Source organism: Balaenoptera ricei, chromosome 21 (genome assembly GCF_028023285.1).
Source record: "Balaenoptera ricei isolate mBalRic1 chromosome 21, mBalRic1.hap2, whole genome shotgun sequence".
Classification (NCBI taxonomy): Eukaryota; Metazoa; Chordata; class Mammalia; order Artiodactyla; family Balaenopteridae; genus Balaenoptera; species Balaenoptera ricei.
The window spans coordinates 36,307,577-36,335,420 of record NC_082659.1 but is presented as its reverse complement, the minus strand read 5'-3'; the positions used below and the strand labels follow the sequence as shown (position 1 = coordinate 36,335,420).

The following is a 27,844-nucleotide window of genomic DNA, read 5'->3' as shown; positions in this document are numbered from 1 at the left end:
CTTTTGTCTAATAGCTTCTAGGTCTGGCTGACTGCATCGTTTTGGTGGTTAATGTGTTCCCTTGTCTCCAGTTTTCTGTAAACTGGTGGTTAGGTCTAGAGTCCTGATCAGATTCCAGCTTTATTTTGTGCAACTTCATTGACGGTATGGGGCTGGCCATCAGAGGCATGTAATGTCTCTTCAGTGATTCTAGCAGCCGTTGATCAAAGTCTAGATCCATTATTTCTTAGGGTTTGCAAAACGGTGGTATTCTAAACCTGTCATCCAAAGAAACATTAAACTCGAAGCTTGTTTTAATGTCCTGGCAAAAAGGGCTTCTCCTTGGAGGGAAGAGGGTGTCCATGCCCTGAATTTTTCCAAACAGAGGGTACTCTTGGTAGGGAGGAATATAAGTTGTTTTGTGCCCACTGCAAGTCTAGGGTCTGGCTGAGCTAACAGTTGGCCTTACTGTATGTGACAGCCCTGCCAAACAGAAACCTGAGGAAGACCCTGAAAAAGCAAAATCAGGTGATTCTGTCGGTGAAGAAGAAAAAGACCAGGTAGGGCTCGTGTTTAAGTTTCTTAATTCTGCCTTATTTTGGTACACTTGCTGATAATTGTGAATTTACACTTGGTCTGTCTATGGACCGTAAGTGACTGAGAGGGTGTTAGAACATATCCCTGGACCCAGGGCAGTACGAAGTGTATTATGGTTAGACCCGAGGACTCAGCAGGCCCGTAACTTTGGTGTGTTCTCTCCTGTCTACCTTCCTACCTCTCCAGCTGTCAAGATTTGACAGTCAAACCAGCAGATGTGATGCGTTTAAAGCATTTCCTTCTGATGTCAGATAAGCTCCTTTCCCACATCTAATCTCTCTATAAAAGCAGAGTTGTTGTGTTACTATGTGTATTGTAATAATGCTGCTTCGACTTTTTAGGTTAGAAAACTGGTGGCTTGCCAAAGGCCTCCAATATAGAAAATGTCAGTCTCTAGCACTGTCCCATGTGACTTGAGGGGCAAACCTAGATACTACCAGATGGTCACACGCTATCTATTTCATTCCTGCCACAGGATTAGCTGTGTAAGTCGGGAAGTCTGTAGGTTTACAGGTGGGTAGTAAATGCCCTGTTACCTGCTAAAGATGAGTATCCGTGGTTTGCTCTAAGGCAGGATTTCTCAACCAAGGCATTGACTTTTGGGGCCAGATAAACCTTTACTGTGGGTGTGAGTCCTGTGCACCGTAGAGTGTTTAGCAAGGTCCCGACCTCTACTCACTAGATGCCCGTAACATTCCCTCTCTCTCCTCCCAGTTGTGACAACCAAAATCACCTTCAGACTTTCCCAGACTTTCCCCATTTCCCAGATGGGGGGCACAATTGCACTGAGCAAGAAGCACTGGACTCAAGGCTAGCAATATCATTGAGGTAGACATGACGTCCTGTTGTAAAAGACATACTCATTCTCCTGTTTTTATTTTGGAAATTAGATGCCACTGTTCATGATCCTTATTCAGATGTCTGTCATTAAGTTGAGTCAGACTACTCACTCACAGGTGGGACACTGAGACAGAGGGAAACAGCTTGTCCAAGTCACATGGCCACATCCCTTGCCTCCTAAGAAAACGTGTCACAAGGGAAAGCAAGCTGGCTCTTGTAATATTGACAAGTTTTTTTTTTAAACAAATGTGCCAGTTTTAGAGTTGTTCTTTGCCCTCTAACCTTTTGGAGGGCTTACATAGCCTTCAAGCTTCTGAAGAAACGAACTGGGGCACTCTTTCCCAAGCAGGAAGCAGTTTCGCTGGCAGTGTGTGAGAGGCCTTGGGGACCTGGAGGATGAACACTTGTCGCAACAGGGTTTATCCCGATATGCTAGAGTAAGGCTCAGTGCACCACACCGGTGTCATCAGGTAGTGTTTGTTGGTCAAATAAGTAGTACTACAGAGAGAATCTTACTTTAGTCAATTTAAAGTTTTGAGATCTTACTATGTTTTTTTTTGTTGTTGTTGTTGTTTTTTAAAGCTTTTTTTTTTTTAATTTTTATTTATTTATATTTATTTTTGGCTGTGTTGGGTCTTCGTTTCTGTGCGAGGGCTTTCTCTAGTTGCGGCAAGCGGGGGCCACTCTTCATCGCGGTGCGCGGGCCTCTCACTGTCGTGGCCTCTCTTGTTGCGGAGCACAAGCTCCAGACGCGCAGGCTCAGTAATTGTGGCTCACGGGCCTAGTTGCTCTGCGGCATGTGGGATCTTCCCAGACCAGGGCTCGAACCCATGTCCCCTGCATTGGCAGGCAGATTCTCAACCGCTGCGCCACCAGGGAAGCCCCTTACTATGTTTTTAAAAACAGGTATTAAATACATGCATTTGGTAAAACAGTACAAAAGGCTGTTTGGTACATAGCAGCCAAAGAAAAACAATGTGGCTATTCCGTGCTGAGCTATGCTGTGAGCGTTATCAAATAGATACTGGATTCTGAGGCCTTTGTTCAGGAACAAAAAAGAATATAAAATATCTGATTACCACAACTAAGGAGCCGGCCTGTGGCAAATAAGACCCGGCACAATTAACTAAGTAACTAACTGACTATTTTTTAAAATCTCATTAATAGGTTTTTAATATGATTTTTTAAAATTTATTTATTTATTTTATTTATTTTTGGCTGCGTTGGCTCTTCCTTGCTGCGTGCGTGCTTTCTCCAGTTGCGGCGAGCAGGGGCTACTCTTGGTTGCGGTGCGTGGGCATCTCATTGCTTGCTGTGCGTGGGCTTCTCATTGCGGTGGCTTCTCTTGTTGCGGAGCACGGGCTCTAGGCACACGGGCATCCGTAGTTGTGGCTCGCGGGCTCTAGAGTGCAGGCTCAGTAGTTGTGGCGCACGGGCTTCGTTACTCCGCAGCGTGTGAGAACTTCTCAGACCAGGGCTTGAACACTTGTCCCCTGCATTGGGAGGTGGATTCTTAACCACTGCACCACCAGGGAAGCCCGAGCTCTAACCTTTTAAGAAATGTGTTCCTTCCACCTTCATGGAGCAGGCGCAGGGGATGGAGAGGAGTGAGAACCCGATTGGCAGGGGTCCGGTCGCAACCCCGGAAGGGGACGGGGGAGGATCTAAGAGGTGGCACCGGGCCACAGTCGACCCCCAGTGACAGCTAAGAGCTGCACTGCTGCCCCTTCCTGCCCCGGGACCTGAGCTCAGGTCCCGGGGCGGCTGGAGAAACGCACTGTTTCTGGTGAGATGCTCTTACTTACTGTGTGGAGCTGCTCCGGCTGCCCCGGCGACCACACCCCTGCAGGCCCTGTGCCCGTCCTCCCTGCCCCCTGCCCAGGGCTCGGGGAACAGCAGTCTCTGTGGGGCAACCTGCTTCCAAGTCCTTCAGTGACCACGGAGGAGTGGGAACGGGCTGGGCTGCCGGAGAGCCTGGGCATGCAGCACCTGAGCTCAGCCCTGGGGGCTCACGTGAGGGCAGGGGCTGGGGGGTGTGGGCAGTGAGCGGAGGGGCCTCCAGCCGGTGTCAGTCTGGGCCCTGGACCTGGGGAAAGGCCTCACCCTCTCAGTCCTGACCTGCCGCTCAGGAACCCTGTGGCCCACCAGCCCGAGGCCTGTGGCATCTGCCACAGACTGCCCGGCACACAGCTGGGGTGCCAACGCCACACCTGGATTTTGCACGGGGACCATCGAGGGGCTCGGTGCATGGGAAGACGAGCAGCCCCCAGGCCCCGACATGCCCCTTCCATGTCCATCGAGAAGTGCCGGATGGAAGGCCGGCTGTGTTCCTTTTCGAGCCCCAGGGAATTTGCAGGAACAGCCCTCCCGGCCACGGGGTGCCTGCCCACCGGCTCTGGGCCTGCGACCAGCCCAGAACACAGAAGGCACAGAAGTGGGTTCAGGGAGCTGAGCCGGGTCTGCAGAAGGGCAGACACCACAGCCTGGTCCACAGCCGACTGGCCCAGGGTGGGTGAGAACGGGCAGGCAGGCTGAGGGGAGGACAGAACGTGGCACAGCCTGCCCGCCTGGGCCCCGGGGAGAAGGTCGGGGCGCTGCCCGCACCCTTGCTCCACTGCCTGGCGTCCTTTGTGGGGGCGAAGGGCCGGAGGCAGGGCTCCCGAGGAGCTCAAAGGCCAGGGAAGGACACACGGGACTGTCCAGACCCACCCTAGCGTTCCAGTGGTGCAGCACCCTCTCTGAATTCCTACTGCCGCCAAAACACATCCCTAAGGCCTTTGGGAAGAATCGCTAGGACCCAGGAAGGCGGCCCCTTGCTGTGGTCCAGACTTCACCAGCTGCCGATGACCGGAGGGAGCCAGCCGGCCGGCCACGGGGACAGGGACAGCCACAGCAGGGCTTCCCGCAGCTGTGCCCACCGCCAGAACCAGCTGCAGCCAATCACAGCCCCCGACATGCCAAACAGTGCCAGGCGAGAGGCCGGCAGGAACCTGACACCCCCTCACTAGAGAGCCGGCCCAGCCAGGTTGGGGGAGCCATCCCCATCTGAACTCACCCCACAGCTCAGCCATCTCCCAGTGACCCAGACGCTACACCAGCAGAGAGCAGCCTACAACGGCTGCAGGGCTGATCCCCGACCAAGGTCAGAACTCCCCCCAAGTGTGACGGCCCCCATGCCGCTCCTGTGGTGGAAGGGACCGTAGGCAGAGACCAGGAGTGGAGTCTTTTTATTAATGGCTGCATTTTCAAAGAACCGTTTTGTAAGCAGGAAAGCTCCCCAGGAAGGGATTGCATTAGTGCAACAAGGGGGAGCCTTGACGCCAGGCCCTCCAGACACGTCCAGGTGGAGACTTTTGGCCGAGGCCGGCCGCCAGGGACTCAGGGGCTGGGAGGACACGCGGCCCCTCCCCCGCCCCGGTGGGGCGCTAAGGCACCGGGCCCACCTGGGTGGGCAGAACCCCATGCCGTCAGCAGCCGGCGGCTTGCAGCCCTCAACCTGCAGCCCTTTGCTCAGGAGGAAGACATCCTGCGTGGGGTCGCAAGCCAGGAAGAGCTTCACCATGTCCTTGGCATCCTTGGAGCCGCCTGGCCTCAGAACGCAGCTTCTGTAGTCCATGGCAACCTGCCAAGAGGGGGCGGGGCTGCAGGAGGGTGGAGCTCCGCCTTCACTGAGGGTGTGGGTGTGGCCACCTCTGCTGTGACTGAACAAAGGGCAGGGGAGCAGGAGGTCCAGGGCAGGGCCCTCAGAGCCTGGCAGGCCCAGGCAGGCGGCACAAGCATCTAGGCCGAAGCCGAGGACCTCCGTGTTGGTCTGCGCGGCAGGACGGCCTCTCACCTTGCCACTCAGGACGTCCTCCTGCTTGAAGCGTGTGTGGAACATGTCCGCGGAGTACACCTCACTGCACAGGCAGCCATAGGACTGGGCGTTGTATCTTCCTGCCAGGCGGCCGAAGGTCGCAGGCAGGTGGGTCCCTGGGACACACGCGGAGAGGCTCCTGCCCGGCCCCCTGGCTGCTCAGTGCCCCTTCCCCAGAGCGGGGGCCTCAAACAGCCCTGTCTGAGTCCCCTGCCACTAGAGGGAGTATTGGCCCAACACTTCTAGAAAACGGGGACCTTGCGGGCAACTCAGTGGAGGGATACAAATCAATCTTTGCCGACTTTCTGCTGAAGCTCACGAGGGTTCACCCCTAAGCCTCTTACAAGGTCAGCTGCCGAGGCTCCGAGGGATGAGTCAGGGCTCGCCCTCCAGCACGGGGAGAGCGCGGGTTAAAGCACTCACGAGGGAGTGAACCGCGTGTCCGCACCGACACGCACGGGCAAACCTCGTCGACGCGTTCCGTCCGGGCTATGAAGCCCTCTCCTGCCTCTTCCAGGCTCTCCAGAAAGCACGTGCAGATACGCCCACCCCACCCTCGGACTCCGCGGGCCACAGCTGGAGGTACCAGCCAAGGAACTGAGGCAGGAAGAGGCCAGAGGTCACCGGGCCTCGGCCAGAGCCTGTCAGTCGGTCCCCCTTCACACACCACCAGACGATCCTCTTGACCTGGGCAGTAGCCGCCAACCGACCGCTAAGGTGGACCCGGCTCGTGCTTGGCTGCCTGGCATGGCTGGGCCCCCGAGGATCTCCTGGCAGAGGCGGGCATTCTCCTGGGCCGGGTCCGCGGATGTCTGCGTGTGCAGGGCCTGGTCCACCTCTGCCAGGACGATCTGGCGCAGGTTGAAGAGGCCTGGGGGGCGGGAGGAAGGAGACGGGGGGATGGCACTGTGTCCAGGCCGCGCTTTCCAGCCGGGCGGTCCAGGCGCCCCCTTCCCTTCCCTTGGCCCGGCCGCACCTGGGTTGGCCTGCCGGGACTTGATGAGCTTGTCCCGCAGCCCCTGGGGGACGGCGCTGCCCGTGCCCCACCGAGACTGGCAGCATCGCCAAGGCCTCACAGGGTGCGGTGCCCCCGGCCCCAGAGCCTTCCCTCTGGTTCCCATCACCGGCTGTCAACAGACTCGCAGGCAACGTGCCTTTCTTTTCTGTTTTCTTTTTTCCAGCCCTCAGCCACGCAAAGGGGTGAAGCCCTGACACTCGTTGCCACGTGCCTGGACCCTGAGAACACGATGCTCAGCGAGAGAAGTCAGACACAGAAGGACACACGGGGTGTGACCCCACTGAGGGGAAACGTCCAGAACAGGTAGATCCACAGAGTCAGAGAGTGGGTTCCTGGTTGTCAGGGGCTGGGGAGGGGAGGGAGTGATAACTAAGGACGTGAGGGACATTTTTGGGGTGATGGAAATGTTCCAAAACAGGGCAGTAGTGATGGCTGCACAGCTCAGTAAACTGTCCCCACGCGCTCCGGTGCAGCCTGTGAGAGCATCGCTCTCAGGACGAAGGGCTGACCGCAGGAAGACTGAAAGAGCACTGGGTCCGGGGCCCAGACGCTCAGCTGGGGTCCCCCCGTGGGGAAGTCACTGGGACTTGCTGAGCCTCCACGGAGACTGGCAGCAGCCCCAGGGCCTCACAGGGTGTGGCGCTCCCGGCCCCAGAGCCTTCCCTCTGGTTCTCATCGCCGCCTATCACCAGACTTGCAGGCAACGTGCCTTTCTTTTCTTTTGTCTTTTTTAAAGGCAACTCTTGAGTACCTGTACTTAACATGCAGGGAACCAGTCCTGACTCCTTGATCTGGGGCTTCCAGCCTCCAGAGTCTCGAGGACATCCATTTCTGTTGTTTACGTGCCCAGTGCGTGGGCTTTGATGATGGAAGCTGACACCGAGGGCGTCGCCACGTGCGGGGTGACATCAGCGGAAGAATCCCATGGCGAGGGCCTGCCTGAGGACCACGCGTGCCCGGGCCCTCCCCGGCCCCTGCCCGCAGCCCTGCACCCGCACCCACCTGGGAGCGGAGCTGGTGCATCGCTTGCCAGAACTCGTGGAAGTAGGTCTCCAGCTCATCGTGCTGCAGCAGGGAGGGCGGGTCGGGCGTGGGCTTGGTGAAGTTGGCCACCATGGCCACCATGGCGATCTGGCGGCTCCCATCCTGCTGCAGGCAGCTCGGCTGCAGGCCGAAGCAGGCCGCGTGCCCGGACTTCCCTTCCCTGGGGAGGGACGCAGGGTGAGGCCCAGCTTCCACAGAGGAGCTCCGGCCCACGGCCGACAGGTTCCCGCACGCACGCACGCACCAAGGGTAGAGGTCCAGGTAGAACTTGCTGATGGATGACCTTGCCCGAGGCCGCGTCCCGGACTGTGTAGAGCCTCACATCTTCGTGACACACGTTGGCGCCCTCCTCCAGGTTGAAGGTCAGCCCCAGCAGCTCCTGGGAGATGCCCAGCAGCCCGCGCGTGACCACCTGCATGGGGAAGGACTCACTGAGCAGGTGCTGGTCCTCGTGGTAGCGCGTCTCCTCCACCTGGTTCATGTAGTAGCGCAGGTCCCAGGCGTTGATGGGCCCGTCACAGTGCAGGCCCCGCCTCTGGCACTCGGCCTTCTTTAGCTCCAGGATCAAGGCCGCTCCTGCTCCCCGAGGGGCTTCAGCTTCTGGGCCAGCTCATCTGCGGGCGGAGGGGAGAGGCTCGGCTACGTCCCTGTGGCGGCTCCCCAGCCGCCCCCCACCCTGTGCCCCTCGAGGCAGAATGAAGGGTCTGGGAAGGTGACCCCCAAGGGCTGACACAGTGGGGTCTCAGGCAGCACCACGCCCAGTTAAGGTCCTCCTGACGCCCTCCCCACTGGGACTCAGGTGGAGGCGGGGTTACCTAGGAAAGTGGCCACCACCTGGCTGGTCTTGGCCATGTTCATCTCCAGCACGGAGTTGGCACGCGTGCTGAACCCCAGCAGGCAGGACTTCTGGACCTGCAGCCTCACCAGCTCCCCGAGGATCGTGCAGTTCTCCTGGAACCCAGAGACGGCCGGCGCTAGGGACCATGGGCCATGCTCTCCCTGTGGGACCCCTGGCCAGGTCTCTGCATGCGGGCAGGGCTCTCAGGCCACTGGCGGGCACAGCCAATCCCCCTCCCTCCTCCTCCTGGCCCGGATTTCTAGACACTTTGGTGCTGTCCTAACACGTGGTCTTTATTAACACAGGTCCTTTTGGAACCAGAAACGGCGTGAACCGTGATGGGCTCTAAGGCCAAGGGCAGAAAGAAATGCGGCCAGGCTCTCCAGGAGCCACCCAGGCAGGGGCCTCCCCGGGCTCAACAATACAAACTCGGCTGCCGTGCAGACAGCAGCTCATCCCCACGGCGCCCAAACACCCAGTCCCTGGACGGCGAGCCGCCTGTTGCTGCAGGTGGCCCGTGGCTCGCTGGTGAGGCCCGGCCCCAGGCGTACGCCACCTTCTCTGGGGCCACCTCTCTGGTTCTGCGGTGGGGTTCTCCTGGAAGCCCCCAGTCACCACAGGACCAACGTGGCCTGTCTGCAGCCCAAGAAGGTGGGGACACAGGACTGTTCCCCGTGCCCCCCGCATCACCCGCGAGGCCCGGCAAGCACCAGTGGTGTCTGCGGGGAAGATGAAGGGCTCGTGCACAGCCCCCATCTACTGAAGATGCTAAACGGCAGAAGCGCAGACTGCAGCCACACGCGGTGTGGACCAAACGCAAGTGTCCTTGCAGGACCCGATGTCTGAATGTCAAGGCCGTGCCCAGGCCACAGTGAGAAGGCCCAGACCCCACGCAAGGCACAGAGAGGGGATGGGGGGAACATCTGCGAATCTGAGCTCATCAGGCATCACCCCAGAGGGAGAGGGAGAGGGAGAGAGGCAGAAGGAGATATGGAGGGAGAGGGAGAGAGAGGGAGGGAGAGACTTCTCTCCCTTCCCTGGGGGTTCTCTAGTGCAGCCAAGGCTGAAAACCACTGCATTTCAGGAGATGGGTCCTCGTAGAAAAGTTAAATAGTAGCTCATGGCATTATCGACACATAATAAAAAGGCCCAAAATCTTGGGGAGTCAGGGAGGGGAGCTGGCGGCTGCCTCGTAAACGAGGAGAGATTGGGCGTCAGAGAAGGGGTCTGTGCAGCCTGCCGCCCAGGGCCCCGTAGACTTCATCTCCCAGGTGTGGTCCAGGGCTAGAAGTCAGTGGGGAGGTCAGGTCGTCCAAGCATCAACGTTGACTTCAGGGCTGATCTAAAAGGTGCCTGGTGTCTGTTGAAGCAGAAAAAAGAGAAAGCAGTGGGGAGAGGCCCCCTCCTCAGCCCTTCTCCCTCTCTTCCTCCCTCCCTCTCCCTCGCTGCCTCTCCCTCTCCCTCTCCCTCCATCTCTCCCTCTGCCTCTCTCTGTCCCTTCCTCTCCCTCTCTCCTTCCCTTTCTCCCTGTCCCTCTCTCCCTGTCCCTCTCTCCCTCCCACTTCCCCTGTCCCACTTTCCCTGTCCCTCTCTCCCTCTACCTCGTTCCCTCTCCCTCTCTCCCTCTCCCTCCCTCTCTCTCCCTCTCCCTCCACCTCCTTCCCTCTCTGGTGAGGGAAGGAGGTGGAGGGAGAGGGAGAGAGAGAGTGGGAGAGGGAGGTGGGAGAGGGAGAAGGAGAGGGAGGTGGGAGAAGGAGAGGGAGAGGGAGAGAGGGATGTCTCTCCCTCCCTCCCTCTATCCCTCCCTCCCTCTCTCCCTCTCCCTCTCCCTCCGTCTCTCCATCTCCTCACTCCCTCCCAGAGAGGGAGAGACAGAGGGAGAGGCAGAGACGAGGGAGAAGGAGACAGGGAGAGGGAGAGGGAGGGGCCAGAGAGGGAGAGGGAGGGGGGAGAGAGGGAGAGGGAGGGGGGAGAGAGGGAGAGGGAGGGGGAGAGAGGGAGAGGGAGGGGGAAAGAGGGAGAGGGAGAGAGGGAGGGAAACAGGGAGAGAGAGGGAAGGAGAGTTATGGAAACAACACTGGCAAACATTGAAAAGGCTTTCTGTAGCTGGGATATGGTATGCAGCTGTAGTTAAGCAAGCAGTCTTTAAAAGGTGCTGTGAACACAAGCCAGCAGGTAAAAATTAAAGCTGCACCCTTACCCTAGATTAGAGGTTTAAAAATTCCACTAGTCTTCACACCGGACAAGAGGTTGTCCAGTACTGAGCTCTGACCGCCACAGCAAAAGTCAGCTCTACCCACCAACAGAGCCTCCCATCAAGCCTCTTAGATAGCCTCCACCACCAGAGGGCAGACAGCAGAAGCAAGAAAAACTACAATCCTGCAGCCTGTGGACCAAAAACCACAGTTACAGAAAGATAGAGAAGATGAAAAGGCAGAGGGCTATGTACCAGATGAAGGAACAAGAAAAAACCCCAGAAAAACAACTAAATGAAGTGGAGATAGGCAACCTTCCAGAAAAGGAATTCAGAATAATGATAGTGAAGATGATCCAGGACCTCGGAATAAGAATGGAGGCAAAGATTGAGAAGATGCAAGAAATGATTAACAAAGACCTAGAAGAATTAAAGAACAAACAAACAGAGATGACCAATACAATAACTGAAATGAAAACTACACTAGAAGGAATCAATAGCAGAATAACTGAGGCAGAAGAACGGATAAGTGACCTGGAAGACAGAATGGTGGAATTCACTGCTGCGGAACAGACTAAAGAAAAAAGAATGAAAAGAAATGAAGACAGCCTAAGAGACCTCTGGGACAACATTAAACGCAACAACATTCGCATTATAGGGGTCCCAGAAGGAGAAGAGAGAGAGAAAGGGCCAGAGAAAATATTTGAAGAGATTATAGTCGAAAACTTCCCTAACATGGGAAAGGAAATAGCCACCCAAGTCCAGGAAGCGCAGAGAGTCCCATACAGGATAAACCCAAGGAGAAACACGCCGAGACACATAGTAATCAAAGTGGCAAAAATTAAAGACAAAGAAAAATTATTGAAAGCAGCAAGGGAAAAACGACAAATAACATACAAGGGAACTCCCATAAGGTTAACAGCTGATTTCTCAGCAGAAACTCTGCAAGCCAGAAGGGAGTGGCATGATATACTTAAAGTGATGAAAGGGAAGAACCTACAACCAAGATTACTCTACCCGGCAAGGATCTCATTTAGATTTGATGGAGAAATCAAAAGCTTTACAGACAAGCAAAAGCTAAGAGAATTCAGCACCACCAAACCAGCTCTACAACAAACGCTAAAGGAACTTCTCTAAGTGGGAAACACAAGAGAAGAAAAGGGCCTACAAAAACAAACCCAAAACAATTAAGAAAATGGTCATAGGAACATACATATCGATAATTACCTTAAATGTGAATGGATTAAATGCCCCAACCAAAAGACACAGGCTTGCTGAATGGATACAAAAACAAGACCCATATATATGCTGTCTACAAGAGACCCACTTTAGACCTAGGGACACATACAGACTGAAAGTGAGGGGATGGAAAAAGATATTCCATGCAAATGGAAATCAAAAGAAAGCTGGAGTAGCTATACTCATATCAGATAAAATAGACCTTAAAATAAAGAATGTTACAAGAGACAAGGAAGGACACTACATAATGATCCAGGGATCAATCCAAGAAGAAGATATAACCATTATAAATATATATGCACCCAACATAGGAGCACCTCAATACATAAGGCAACTGCTAACAGCTATAAAAGAGGAAATTGACAGTTACACAATAATAGTGGGGGACTTTAACACCTCACTTACACCAATGGACAGATCATCCAAAATGAAAATAAATAAGGAAACAGAAGCTTTAAATGACACAATAGACCAGATAGATTTAATTGATATATATAGGACATTCCATCCAAAAACAGCAGATTACACGTTCTTCTCAAGTGCGCACGGAACATTCTCCAGGATAGATCACATCTTGGGTCACAAATCAAACCTAAGTAAATTTAAGAAAATTGAAATCATATCAAGCATCTTTTCTGACCACAACGCTATGAGATTAGAAATGAATTACAGGGAAAAAAACGTAAAAAAGACAAACACATGGAGGCTAAACACTACGTTACTAAATAACCAAGAGATCACTGAAGAAATCAAGGAGGAAATAAAAAAATACCTAGAGACAAATGACAATGAAAACACGACGACCCAAAACCTATGGGATGCAGCAAAAGCAGTTCTAAGAGAGAAGTTTATAGCTATACAAGCCTACCTAAAGAAACAAGAAAAATCTCAAGTAAACAATCTAACCTTACACCTAAAGAAACTAGAGAAAGAAGAACAAACAAAACCCAAAGTTAGCAGAAGGAAAGAAATCACAAAGATCAGAGCAGAAATAAATGAAATAGAAACAAAGAAAACAATAGCAAAGATCAATAAAACTAAAAGTTGGTTCTTTGAGAAGATAAACAAAATTGATAAGCCATTAGCCAGACTCATCAAGAAAAAGAGGGAGAGGACTCAAATCAATAAAATCAGAAATGGAAAAGGAGAAGTTACAACAGACACCGCAGAAATACAAAGCATCCTAAGAGACTACTACAAGCAACTTTATGCCAATAAAATGGACAACCTGGAAGAAATGGACAAATTTTTAGAAAGGTATAACCTTCCAAGACTGAACCAGGAAGAAACAGAAAATATGAACAGACCAATCACAAGTAATGAAATTGAAACTGTGATTAAAAATCTTCCAACAAACAAAAGTCCAGGACCAGATGGCTTCACAGGTGAATTCTATCAAACATTCAGAGATGAGCTAACACCCATCCTTCTCAAATTCTTCCAAAAAATTGCAGAGGAAGGAACACTCCCAAACTCATTCTATGAGGCCACCATCACCCTGATACCAAAACCAGACAAAGACACTACAAAAAAAGAAAATTACAGACCAATATCACTGATGAATATAGATGCAAAAATCCTCAACAAAATACTAGCAAACAGAATCCAACAACACATTAAAAGGATCATACACCACGATCAAGTGGGATTTATCCCAGGGATGCAAGGATTCTTCAATATACGCAAATCAATCAATGGGATACACCATATTAACAAATTGAAGAATAAAAACCATATGATCATCTCAATAGATGCAGAAAAAGCTTTTGACAAAATTCAACACCCATTTATGATAAAAACTCTCCAGAAAGTGGGCATAGAGGGAACCTACCTCAACATAATAAAGGCCATATATGACAAACCCACAGCAAACATCATTCTCAATGGTGAAAAACTGAAAGCATTTCCTCTAAGATCAGAAACGAGACAAGGATGTCCACTCTCACCACTATTATTCAACATAGTTCTGGAAGTCCTAGCCACGGCAATCAGAGAAGAAAAAGAAATAAAAGGAATACAAATTGGAAAAGAAGAAGTAAAACTGTCACTGTTTGCGGATGACATGATACTATACATAGAGAATCCTAAAACTGCCACCAGAAAACTGCTAGAGCTAATTAATGAATATGATAAAGTTGCAGGATACAAAATTAATGCACAGAAATCTCTTGCATTCCTATACACTAATGATGAAAAATCTGAAAGAGAAATTATGGAAACACTCCCATTTACCATTGCAACAAAAAGAATAAGATACCTAGGAATAAACCTACCTAGGGAGACAAAAGACCTGTATGCAGAAAACTATAAGACACTGATGAAAGAAATTAAAGATGATACCAACAGATGGAGAGATATACCATGTTCTTGGATTGGAAGAATCAACATTGTGAAAATGACTATACTACCCAAAGCAATCTACAGATTCAATGCAATCCCTATCAAATTACCAATGGCATTTTTTACGGAGCTAGAACAAATCATCTTAAAATTTGTATGGAGACACAAAAGACCCCGAATAGCCAAAGCAGTCTTGAGGGAAAAAAACGGAGCTGGAGGAATCAGACTCCCTGACTTCAGACTATACTACAAAGCTACAGTAATCAAGACAATATGGTACTGGCACAAAAACAGAAACATAGATCAATGGAACAAGATAGAAAGCCCAGAGATTAACCCATGCACCTATGGTCAACTAATCTATGACAAAGGAGGCAAAGATAGACAATGGAGAAAAGACAGTCTCTTCAATAAGTGGTGCTGGGAAAACTGGACAGCTACATGTAAAAGAATGAAATTAGAATACTCCCTAACACCACACACAAAAATAAACTCAAAATGGATTCGAGACCTAAATATAAGACTGGACACTATAAAACTCTTAGAGGAAAACATAGGAAGAATACTCTTTGACATAAATCACAGCAAGATCTTTTTTGATCCACCTCCTAGAGTAATGGAAATAAAAACAAAAATAAACAAGTGGGACCTAATGAAACTTCAAAGCTTTTGCACAGCAAAGGAAACCATAAACAAGACGAAAAGACAACCCTCAGAATGGGAGAAAATATTTGCAAATGAATCAACGGACAAAGGATTAATCTCCAAAATATATAAACAGCTCATTCAGCTCAATATTAAAGAAACAAACACCCCAATCCAAAAATGGGCAGAAGACCTAAATAGACATTTCTCCAAAGAAGACATACAGATGGCCACGAAGCACATGAAAAGATGCTCAACATCACTAATTATTAGAGAAATGCAAATCAAAACTAAAATGAGGTATCACCTCACTCCTGTTAGAATGGGCATCATCAGAAAATCTACAAACAACAAATGCTGGAGAGGGTGTGGAGAAAAGGGAACCCTCTTGCACTGTTGGTGGGAATGTAAATTGATACAGCCACTATGGAGAACAATATGGAGGTTCCTTAAAAAACTAAAAATAGAATTACCATATGACCCAGCAATCCCACTACTGGGCATATACCCAGAGAAAACCGTAATTCAAAAAGACACATGCACCCCAATGTTCATTGCAGCACTATTTACAATAGCCAGGTCATGGAAGCAACCTAAATGCCCATCAACAGACGAATGGATAAAGAAGTTGTGGTACATATATACAATGGAATATTACTCAGCCATAAAAAGGAACGAAATTGAGTCATTTGTTGAGACGTGGATGGCTCTAGAAACTGTCATACAGAGTGAAGTAAGTCAGAAAGAGAAAAACAAATATCGTATATTAATGCATGTATGTGGAACCTAGAAAAATGGTACAGATGAGCCAGTTTGCAGGGCACAAGTTGAGACACAGATGTAGAATATGGACATATGGACACCAAGGGGGGAAACTGCGGTGGGGTGGGGATGGTGTTGTGCTGAATTGGGCGATTGGGATTGACATGTATACACTGATGTGTATAAAATTGATGCCTAATAAGAACCTGCAGTATAAAAAAACAAACAAAACAACTAATACTAAACTTTCATTGGGTTATTTGTATGGAAATATGTTAATATAAATGTTTCAGACATTACATGAAATTTCTCAAAATCTTATATGTTCTGGTATAATGTTATAAGTCATAATCCTAGTTATTACTTTAAAATGTATATCTCAGAAATAACTAATTTTCTTGTCAACTGCATTATTATGAACTTTCATCAAATCTTTAACCGTGGTCATTTTTAAGTCTTTTGTCATTTACAGACAGTTCTGGGTGTACTCTGATGAGTTTGCAAATATGTTCCTATAAAAGGGTTTCATCTTCAAGAAATTCATGGAAAAGACTCTGACAAGTACATGTTTCTGGTAACTGACTGTACTGCTGAACTGAATGAATAAGCATTTTCAGAACTCTAATGAAAAACTGATGAACTCATAAAATTGCTAACAAAGGATCAAGTAAAAAGAAAATTAATTACATGGGACTGAGTGAAGTGATGAGGATGAGTATAATTTTTGTGACTTTCTGTCTGAATTAAAAAAAAAAAATCCCACAAGGACTCAGAGGCAAAGAATATACAAATCAATTTTCACTGCAAAGTAAAGGAGCTGTTACAGTGGAGGATTACTGGACTGAATGTCAATATTATGACATAGTATGAGTGTGTTTCATGTTTGGTAATTGCAATCATTGTTGCTTTTGTTGTGGTCATCCATGTACAATGCTTGGTGTCAGTCTATTTATCTCTTGTAAAAATAAAATACAGTGTGTGTGTGTGTGTGTGTGTGTGTGAAAAAATAAATAAATAAATAAATAAATAAATAGGGATGAGAAAGGTAAAAAAAAAAAAAAAAGAGGTTGTCCAGTGAGTTTAGAATCTAAGAAGTTTCAAGAAAGTTAGTTTACCTTTGATTTAGGTCATAAGTCCCCTGTGTGATTGCTGTACATGAATACATAGCTCTTTGTAATATTACTTGGGAATTTGAAAGTATTCAAGACACCAATGTCCTGCCAGATTAAGAGTATATTGTAGAGCTGAACTTTGAGTTACTGTGCAATTTTTTTTTCATGCTGTCCTTTGTAATATGTTTTGTGACAATCCTTGGGATTAAAGTTTTGGTTCCAAAAGAAAAAAAAAGAATCCGCCTGCCAATGCAGGGGATGAGGGTTCGAGCCCTGGTCCGGGAAGATCCCACGTGCCGCAGATCAACTAAGCCCGTGGGCCACAACTACTGAGCCTGCGCTCTAGATCCTGGGAGCCACAACTACTGAGCCCCCGTGCCACAACTACAGAACCCAGCACGTCTAGAGCCCGTGCTCCGAAACGAAAGAAGGCACTGTAATGAGAGGCATGTGCCCACAACGAAGAGGAGCCCCCGCTCGCCGCAACTAGAGAAAGCCTGCGTGCAGCAACGAAGACCCAACGCAGCCAAAAATTAATTAATTAATTAAATTTTAAAAGAAGACCGCCATTGGGACGGCTGGGGGACAGCTCCACGCTCTGCTTCCCGAGGGGGACCTGCACCCAGGGACTCAGGAGGCGCCCTTGCTCCTGACGATGCGTCCAGAGGCCCCAGCGCAGGAAAAGCACACATGGCATCCACGCAGGGAGGCCAGGCCCGGGGAGCACACGGGGTCTCCCTGGTACTATTCTTTCCACTTCCCTACAGGTGTGAAGTTTTCAAAATAAAGCATTCAGGGAAGAGGGCAGAAGCTGAAAAAGCCGCCCAGGCCCCAGCCCTTCAAGACCCCACGCCGGGTCAGGTGCGGGAGGACCCTGTGAGATTAAAGAAACATCACAGAGAGCAGAGGCGGTGTGGGGTCTCGAGGGACAACGTCCTTCGGGGCAGAATCTCGGTAGACAGACCGCCACCTTCCCCTAGGAAGGATCCAGAACCTTGGGACCCAAACACTCTGAGCGCCTCAGGAGAAGAAGGCCCTCCCAGGGGCAGGGCACACGGACGCCTCTCGACCACCCCGCGGGGCCCGCACGCACCCAGCTCCTCGCGCGTGAATGGCAGGAAGGTCACGTCCCCGTTCAGGTTCTTGTTGAGGTCGATGCACAGGAGACTCAGCTTCTTTTATTTTTTAAAAATTTTTTAAAAATTAAAAAATTAATTTATTTGTGGCTGCATTGGGTCTTCGTTGCTGCACACGGGCTTTCTCCACTTGCGGCAAGCGGGGGACACTCTTCGCGGGGGACACTCTTCGTTGCGGTGAGCATGCTTCTCATTGTAGTGGCTTCTCTTGTTGCAGAGCATGGGCTCTAGGTGCACGGGCTTCAGCAGTTGTGGCAAACAGGTTCAGTAATTGTGGCTCACGGGCTCTAGAGCGCTGGATCAATAGTTTTGGCGCACAGGCTTAGCTCCTCCGTGGCATGTGGGATCTTCCCGGACCAGGGCTCAAACCCATGTCTCCTGCATGGGCAGGCGGATTCTTAACCACTGCGCTAACAGGTAAGTCCTCAGCTTCTTCTTGATGCTCTCGATTTTCTGAAGGAAGAAGATGGCTGTAAAATTGGGGGGGTGGGGGAACGGAGGGTGGTTCAAGGAGAAGAGGCGGATGAGGCGGACAAGAGGAGGGAGATGGGAAAGAAAGGGCCTCGGGTCCTAACTGTTAGGACCCTCCTCAGGAGTTACCCCAGGGTGACAGCCTAAGCTTCAGCCATTTCAACGGAGCTAAGTTTCTGTCCCTTCAGGGTCTATCTGGTTTGCAGAAACAGGTAGAAATGGACCAGCCTGGGGGAGGGAGCGACGCGGGGCGCAGAGGAAGGTGCCGGTTCCCCGGGGCCCCTGCCGGGCCAGCAGCAGGCGGGGCGCCTCGAGGACCTGCCCAGGCTGCGCCCCCTGTCCAGCCCAGGACTCAGCGTGCCCGGCCCCGCTCCCGGGCTGAGCAGACCTGCCTGTCCGAGGACAGGAAGGGCGCTGGGGGACCGTGCCCGCTGGCTCTGCCAGGCGCAGGGGCTCATCGGGCACGCCTGGCTCAGAAGCAGCCCGAGGGACGCCGGGCCTCTGCGGGCAGCAGGCGCTGTGCCGGGCACTGGCCTCCCTGCAGCCTCACGGCCCCACCGGCCACGACTGGGCAGGAGCACAGGGCGCCCTGGGAGGGCGGGGCGGCACTCAGGACCCCGCCCCGCGCCAGCAGGCCGCCTCTCCTGGGCGCCCGCCTCCACAGGCGTCCCCGTGGTCCCTCGGGCCAGTGGTTCTCAAGTGTCAAGGCAGTCTGCGCAGCCCCACTGTCCACACCCTCACCTCCCCCAGCCTCGAAGCTCCATGTGCCCGCCGCTCCGGAGGACTTTGGGGCCCACGTGCCCGGGCCCCACCCTAGATGCCGGAGTCCCACAGTTCTCTGAGTCCTGGTTTCCTCCACCGCAAGGCACAGCACCGGCCGAAGCGGGACAGCGTTTGTGCTGAGGAACAAGAACTGTCGCTGAGCCCTGGGTCGAGCCTGGTACCCGCATTAACCGTGTCTGTCACTTTCTGACGCAAACCAGCCGGCGCAGGGCTGCACCCCAGCCCCTTCTGTACAGGGCTCCCACACTCGGGGCCACCGTCCCCCTGCCCTCATCACCCCGGAGAGGCCCAGGGCCCCGGGCTCATTCTAGCCAATCCTGAGCCTGCTCCTTCCCGGGGACCCACACCTCAGGCTCCAGTCCCCAGCCACCCCTCCCCTCATTCCTGCCGAACCCTCGTGCTCCTGGGAGGCCCTAGGTGACAAGGCGTGCCCCTGCCCAGAACCATGAGTGACAAGCTCTTTCCTCATCTGCTGGCCTCACTGTTCTCTGTCCTCCACACAAACCGACTCGGTCAGCTCTCACGACCACCTGTGAGGGGGTCCTCGGGTCACGCACATTGCAGATGGTGAACAGGGACAATGGGGTCCAGGGACTGGCCTCCGGGGACCCAGCCAGTTGGTGGCAGAGCTGGGTCAGATCCCAGCCATCAAGATGCGTGTAGCCACGGCGCCCCACGCCACGCACCGAGGTGACGCGCTCGACCATGGGTGGCTCGCAGTGCCCGCCCCCCTCCCCACCCCACGGGGCTGCCTCCCAGGAGGGGCCGGGCTGCCCATCGCCCGCCTGTCCAGGGTGCCGCAGGGACCCCGTCCTGCTGGACCAGGAGTGGGAAGAGCTGAGGGCTCTGGGGTCCACGCTGGGGGCAGAAGGGTGTCAGGCAGCTGGGAGGACCTGAAGGGACAGGCCCCCCGGGGGGGCCCACTGGGAATCCGCGCGGCCGCAGGGCTCAGCCAAGAGAGGAGAGAGGGGGTGAAGGCGGACGCCATGCTCTTCAGCCTCCCATCGTCCCCCAGCCTCCGTGCCCAGCAGGAGCCACGCTGTGAATTACGGGAGAGAGGGGTCGGGTCTTGGCCCCCAGTCCTGGCACACAGCTCCTAAACCTAAAGCCACAGGCCGGGTTGCATCTTACAGCCCCCCTGCCTGCCCACCTCCTGCGAGGGGAGAGGGCCAGGGGTTGCAACGTGAATCCGTTGCCCATGGCCCCCGCTGTAATCGTGCTCATGGAACAAAATCTCGGTAAACACGGGGTTCAGAGAGCTGCAGGATGGGTACCTGCAGTCGGCCTCGAAGCCCCGCGCCCCGCCCCATGCCTCCCCACCTCCTCCTTCCACCTGGCTGTTCCTTTGTTATAGCCCGGTGCTCCAGTCCGTGGACTGGGGGCCTGTGTTCTGGGGGCCCGCGCTAGCCAACGAACGGAACCCGGGCTGGGGGCGTGGGAACTCCTGACACAGCCTGTCGGCCACAAGCGCAGAGGACGACGTGGACCTGTGGCTGGCGTGGGCCGAGCCCTGACCTGCGGGCTCTGACTCAGGTAGATGGAGTCCAAACTGAACTGCAGAAACCTGGCAGTCCCAGCGCTGCTGCTGCTGCGGGAGCCCCACGGGCCTGGCGTCGGGACGGAAGCTCTGTGGGAGCGGGGGCTGAGGGTGGAGTAGGCTCGGAGGAGGGGGTCCTTCCTTGAGACCCTCCCACCAAAGCCACGGGGGACGGGGCCCCGGATGAGGCGGGGGTGTGGCGGGACGCAGGGAGGGGCCCACGCCACCCGTGCTCTGGGGAAGCCCTGTGACCCTGAGGACCGAGGGCAGAGCAGGTGCAGAGGGAGCGCTGGTCCACGTGGACCTTCCCTCCTGAGGTTGAGGCGGCAGAGAGATGGTCAGAGGCCGGCACGCGGGGCTCAGGCCAGGCGCTCCCCTACTGCGAAACTTCCTCAAAAAGCAGCCATCGCAGGACTCGGCAACCGCAGTCATGGGCACTTACCCCGGGGAAATGGAGACTGAAGTCCACACAGAATCTGTACACAAACGCTCACCTGACTGGGAAGAGCCTCAGACCGAAAGCCGCCGGGGGCCTTTCCAGGGCAACGGATGACAGAGGCAGTCGTGTCAACGTCAGGATCCTGCTGGGACGCTGACTTGACTTTCACAAGAGGTGACATTGGGGAAAAGTGGGCAATGTAGTTTCGCTTTCTAGGAAGCTGGCCAGCTCCTTTCCAGAGCGGCTGCACTGTCCTCCGCTCCCTCCAGCGACGACTCCCCTGTTCTGTGCTGCCTCGCCAGCACTGGGCACCGTCTCCATGTTCTGCTGGGAGCAGAACTTAGGTTTTCTTGTTCTAGGAGAAGCTCCAGAGTGACTCGCTAAGGCCATTAGCGAGTAATTATTTCCCAATGAGTAGCTATTTCCAGTTAAAACCAAAAGCCACTTAATTATTGCTTTTCCCATAAAATTAAATATGAAATCTACATTATGTAATTGTACACTTATTTCCCCCTTTGTGTATTCTAATTCCTTCCTGAGAAACCTAAGATGCCATCTTGCAGACTGCCCACAGTGGCTACGATTTGGGCAGCAGCAAAGGTCAACTTTAAACATTTTGTATCTAAAGTGGCTTTGGATACCTTTGGATAGAAAGTACAGTCTGAGCCATTTTACAAAATGTGCGGCCATTTTACAAAACAGCTTGACAGTTCCTGCAAGTGTTAAACATAGAGTTACCCTATGACCCAGCAGTTCCACTACTAAATATATACCTAAGAGAAATAGAAACTTATGTCTGCACAAAAGCTTGTACGTGAATGTTCATAGAAGCATATTTCTAAAAACAAAAGGTGGAAAAAATTCAAATGTCAATCTGACAAATGAATAAACAAAATGTGGAATATCCGTACAATAGAATAGCATTCAGCTATAAAAAGGAATGAAATATTGATCCATGTTACAACATGGATGAACCATGAAAGCATTCTGTAAAGAAAAGCAGCCACTCTCAAAAGATGACATATTGTATGGTCCCATTTATATGAAATGCCCATAATAGCAAATCTGTAGAGACAGAAAGGAGATTAGTGGTTGCCTAGAGCTGAAAGGGTTGAGAGAATGAAAAAACATTGTTAATGTGTAATGGGTTTCTTTGTGGGGGGACAGAAATCTAAAATTGGATGGTTGTGATGGTTACACACGTCTTTTAGTGGTTACACTAAGAACCTCTGAATTGTATACATTAAAGGGTTAAATTATGGTATGTAAATTACAGCCCGATAAAGCTGTTAAAATTACAATTTTATATTTATAAATTTGAAAATTCATCCAAAATTACAAATTCTTAAAACACGCAACCTAACAAGACTAACCCAAGAAAAGAAATATCTAAAAAATCTATATCTACTCAAAAAGTTGTTTGTATAATTAAGTACCTTTACAGAAAATGATTTCTAGGGATAAATGGCTTTCCAACTAAATTCTTCCAAATATTTAGGGAAGAAATATTGGTAATCTTACATAAAACCCTTCCAGGAAACAGAAAATAATATATTGCTCAAAATTTTTATAAGGCCAACATAAGCTTCAGATCAAAAGTAAAAAGAATATTACAAGAATAGAATCATAGACCAGTTTCTCTTTTGAACATGCACGCAAACTTTGTAAATAAAAGCACAAACTGTATCCATGGTATGTAAAACAGTAATATATCACAATCAAAGTGGCTTTATTCTAGTAATGCAAGGTTGGTTTAATGTTCCCACATGAAACTGATCCCAGGAATGAATCAGAGTGGGAAAAAAAGTCATTTAAAAAAGAAGTCTTGGGAATTCCCTGGTGGTCCAGTGGTTAGGACTTGGCGTTTTCACTGCTGGGGGCCTGGGGTTCAATCCCTGGTCAGGGAACTAAGATCCTGCAAGCCATGAGGCAGGGCCCCCCCCCCCAAAAAAAGAAAAAATTAAGTTTTAACCAGGAGAAGCACAAGAGTGAATAAACATAACAGATAATGCCTTATGAAAAGTAGTTGAAGATTATGAAATATTATAAACTTTTAAAACAAACAGAAATTGCTAAAGATTCAAGAGGATGTGACAAATGTTGTACATAGGCAAAAGATAAAAGAAAATAAAATATACAAATGATGGGAGCCCAAAAATCCAGATGCCCAAGTCCCATCTCTGAAAATCCTCATTCAATGGGTTCTGGATTTCCTCTCTGTTTAAAAACCTACAGGTGATTCTGATACGATTCATAGACACAATGTAAAGCTTCTGCTTTACAGGAAATAATACCAGATTATTTTGTCATTTTGTAGTTATATTAACAGGCTGTACTATTGACGGATAAGTCTGATGTCAAAATGCACTCCCCACTAGAGTTAAAAAAGGAACTAGTACTAGCTACTGCTACTTGGTGGCAGCACGCATATATTGCAATGGCAATTATTGTAGGAAGCCAAATTAATGGAACATTTTAGAATTGCAAGACTACATAGAGGTCACCTAGTCAAACTTCCAACTATTATAGTTGTGAAAACTAAGGCCCATATAAATGAAATGATTATCTCCAAAGAGGGTTAGTGAAAGAGTACGAAATAAAAAATATCTCAACTTTTAATTTAGTGTTATTTTTATTAATCTCAATATTAGCTCAAACTTCAGTGTGACAGATTTGGGATTGAATTCTTGCTTGAATTTAGTGGTTGCGTGCCTTTTAGTAAGTTACTAAAACACTTTTAACTTCGCTTTTCACATATGTAAAATGGTGAGCCTTGACTGATACAGAGTATGAGATAGCCTAGCACTGTTTTTAACACAAACAAGTACTTAAAATTTTTTGCCTCTCATCCCTCTTAAACAACCTCTATCCTCTTAACAATAAAAGTGTCTTTCAGCTAGCAAAGCATCGCAGAGCTGACCACGTTCTGGCAAGAGATATAGGATTCCTTCTCTTACTGAGGGCTCTTTATACCTGATATTTGAACTGTACTGAAACATGAACATCTCTTGTTTATACTGTATTAATGGATTTAATAGATGAATTTTAAAAAGTAATATGCAGGAGTTAAGCTGCATTAGTCTCAAGAAATATAATTCGATAGTGGTGGCTAGAATGATAAACAGTGTTTGGACAGGGAGTCCATATTGGATATGAACAACGCTGTACTCCCATTCGTCTATTAAGAATAAATAAAATCCTTTCAAAATCTGTTTTAAAGGGCAGTTAGTTTCTTCTGCCTCATTTAAGTTACCTGCAAGAAAAAGACAATCTCCTGAATCCTTGTTTAAAAGGCTTTTAATATAAAGCAAATAATTTTTTGCAACATTTCCCAAACTTTTCATTATCAAATTAGCTGAGGCTTCTCAACGATTATCATTTCACAACAATATCTCCACTTTCACCTTCTTTAAATGAATTGGCCTACTAGATGTGCCATTAAAACAGAGCTTCACCCTCAACATATTTTAAAGTTTGTATTCAAACAGTATGAAGAAAACAGGATCAGGGAATTCAGCCATAAAAGTGAATGGATTACTGATACATGCTACATCATGGATGCAACTAAGTGAAAGAAATCAGGCACGAAAGGCCACATATTGTATGGTTCCATTTATACGAAATGTCCAGCAGTGGCAAATCCATACACACGGAAAATATTATGCATTAGTGGTTGCCAGGGGTTTGGAAGAGAGGGAAATAGGGAATGACTGCTTTAAATGGGTGTAGGTTTCCTTTTGGGGTGATGAAAATGTTTTGCAACTAGGCAGTGGTGACAGTTGCACAGCATTGTGACAGTACTAAATTCCACTGAATTGTACAGTGAATTGTAAAATGATCAAAATGGTGAATTTTATGTTATGTTCATTTTACTACAATAAAAAGGAGAAAGAAATAGGGAACGACTTTGAGTTTGGGAAAGTAAGGTGAACTGGTCAAGAAAAAGACAGCTCTACTATTTGGTTTTCTCTCAGCTCTCCCAGTGCATTAATCGTCAGCAAAAAGTAGCCTGAACTTGTAGATGACAGTCATTCAACAGAGTCCAGGGAAAAGTAAATAAAATAAAACCCAACTATTCTGATTTAGCACATCTATGACAGGTTAACTTCCTGCTCAGCCACATGGACATTCATGAGGACGTTTCAAGTTAGGTGTCCTCTACTCCAGTACTTAACTCACAGCTCATTCACACATGTATGCAACAGCATTTCTTAATTTAATGGACTCTGCAGTGCTGGTTGTGATCAGTCTCACGAAAAGGAAAGGAGGAAAAAGCCTCCACACTGGCTTGGTGGTCTTGGGATGAAATGGATGCAGAAGACAGCTTGATTGTCAAACTGGAAACTTTTATTTTCCTTTTCCTTTTTTTTTTTTTTTTAAAGCACAGTTTTTTTTTTTAAATTTTATTTATTTATTTATTTATGGCTGTTTTGGGTCTTCGTTTCTGTGTGAGGGCTTTCTCTAGTTGCGGCAAGTGGGGGCCACTCTTCATCGCGGTGCGCGGGTCTCTCACTATCGCGGCCTCTCTTGTTGCAGAGCACAGGCTCCAGACGCGCAGGCTCAGTAATTGTGGCTCACGGGCCTAGTTGCTCCGCGGCATGTGAGATCTCCCCAGACCAGGGCTCGAACCCGTGTCCCCTGCATTGGTAGGCAGATTCTCAACCACTGCGCCACCAGGGAAGCCCTTTCCTCTTCTTTTTATCTTTCCTATCAGGTCTTCTGTCCACTTCCCACTGCCTTCTTTCAAACAGGAAAGACACTGATTAGCTGCTGGATTTTTTTTGGTTAAAACAACTATTGTTTTAGATTTCTTGTTGTTCGCTGAATGTTATTGTTTTTACTGCCAAATGAGCTTCGGTGGTTGATGTAGGGGGTCTCTTGGGAACTTAACTTTTTCAAGTTGAAGTGGAAAAGCTTTTTTGTTTGAATTGGCTTTTACTGGGTGCTTCAAGATTTGCTCTTAGCTCTTTGATGGGGGACTGAATAGCACTATGTTTCCTTTGAGGTCCCAGTAAATAAAGGATCCCATGTCCTCCTGGACACTTTATTGGGATTTTGCTGTGTGTGCTCTCTAACAGCCAGATACAGATTCCAGGAAAATGACATATAAGTGAATATAAATAATCTAATATTTTTAGAATTTGCTTTGGCCATACTCCTGGTCTCATTCTACTTCTTGTAGCAGATGGCTTTAAAGAGCATTAGCTATGTATATATTAAACATAATATACATATACCAACACTAAATATTATATTGGTGTATAAATGTAATATATTACTGTTTATATGAATGTATAACAATTATGTATTATATTAACATGTATTTTTGCATAGCATATATTATACACAAACTATATGACTAATGCAATGTATTTATATGTTTAACATGTTCACAGTATTAATATGATATATCATGTAATACTGATTATAAAATAATTATATCATAAAACAGAAATATATCATTATTATCTGATATAATACATTATATTTAATGTATTCTATATAACACAATACATAATCTATTATTATAAGACAAGTATATTATATAATATAAATATAATACTTATATAAAAGTATATATATTTTAATTATACACTACACATACAAGTATGTATAACTATTTATAATCTTATTTACGTAGGAATCTGTTCATAACAATTGATGTAAAAATATGCAATATTTTAAATCAAATGGGCCATAATCTCACTACCTACATTCATACTACCTAATCTCATAACTACTTTTAAAATCTTGAACCCTGTCTAAATCATGCTTACATATCTCTCAACCTGTTTTTCTACACATGCACATATACACACATTTATACACACTATATATGTATACTACCACTTTTCAGTTCAATGTATATAAATATATGATATATGTAATTATATTCCTGTGTATGTAGACAAATATAAATCAAAGGTATGGGTATAGGTATGTATTTCACATATTTATATAAATATATCATATAAACAATGTATGTGTATATAAATACATGATTATATACATACATACACAGAAATATACTTATTTAAACAAGAGACCTAAATAAACATAGTTCTCAAAGAATAAAACTAGTTATGTCTCACCGTTTCAATAACAGTTTATAGTTTTCTACTGTATGTGCTTCTATAATTGTTATGAACAATTCCCATTTGTTGAATGTTAAGTTGTTTTAATTTTTGCCATTATTAATGAAGCTCTGAAGAATATGGTGGGCAAGATTACTTGAAAAACTCTCCTAAAAGAAAAGAGTTCGGTATGCTAGGTGAAATGGAAACAACTTATTTTTAAGTGCATGTCTAATTTTTGAAGTGTGCAGTAGAAATTTCTAGGACCCCTGAAAGAAGGGGGGTACATGTGTGAGAGTTATAGCTATATTAAGAGTGGACTGAAGCTCTTGATAGCTTAGAACAGAAGCTGGCAATCCTGTTTTTATGGAGTGAAATAGCAAATATTTTAGGCTTTGTGGACCAAAGAGGCAAAATTGAGGATATTATTTAGGTACTTAAGTAACCATTTAAAATATTACCAGTTAAAATGTGAACATTATTCATAGCTCATAGGCCATAAAAAATAGGCAGCTGTCTGGATTTGGAATACAGGCCATAGTTTAATGACACACCTGACCTGACACAGAGACTTGCTGTTAAAATGGCCATGACCACATGGGAGGTAGGAGATAAGACTCCATCCCTCCTAGATGGGAAGTTAGAACTAAACCAATCTATCTCTAGGTTCACCTTTAATGAAAGGGTGTGCCAGTAAAAAAAAATATCTGCTGGCAAAGGGAGACTAAGACCAAATTCTCTTGGCCTCTGCTCTGGGTAGGAAACAGGTAGGAAATCTTGAGAATTCTGAACCCCAGATCTGTGTTCACAGTGTTTGGGTTGCAAATTTATCTGCGGTCTTGCAAACAGAAGGGAAGAAATTACCTTAAAATGCTCCCAGATGGGTGGTATTCCAAACACAGAACTAAACTCTCTGGAGAGGTAGACCTTCAACCCAGGC

At 48.5% G+C, this 27,844-nt stretch overlaps 1 protein-coding gene across 1 annotated transcript in view; it reads right to left on the bottom strand.

Moving 5' to 3' along the window:
- Positions 1–4,525: 4,525 nt before the first annotated feature.
- Positions 4,526–27,844, bottom strand: part of LOC132356572 (thimet oligopeptidase-like) — an 85,278-nt gene continuing 61,959 nt past the window's right edge. Inside the window, 9 exon segments of the mRNA XM_059909431.1 lie at positions 4,526–5,038; positions 5,252–5,427; positions 5,696–5,869; positions 5,996–6,143; positions 7,293–7,494; positions 7,579–7,613; positions 7,615–7,904; positions 7,907–7,948; positions 8,150–8,285. Of these exon segments, the coding sequence (XP_059765414.1) occupies positions 4,526–5,038; positions 5,252–5,427; positions 5,696–5,869; positions 5,996–6,143; positions 7,293–7,494; positions 7,579–7,613; positions 7,615–7,904; positions 7,907–7,948; positions 8,150–8,285 (1,716 nt within the window).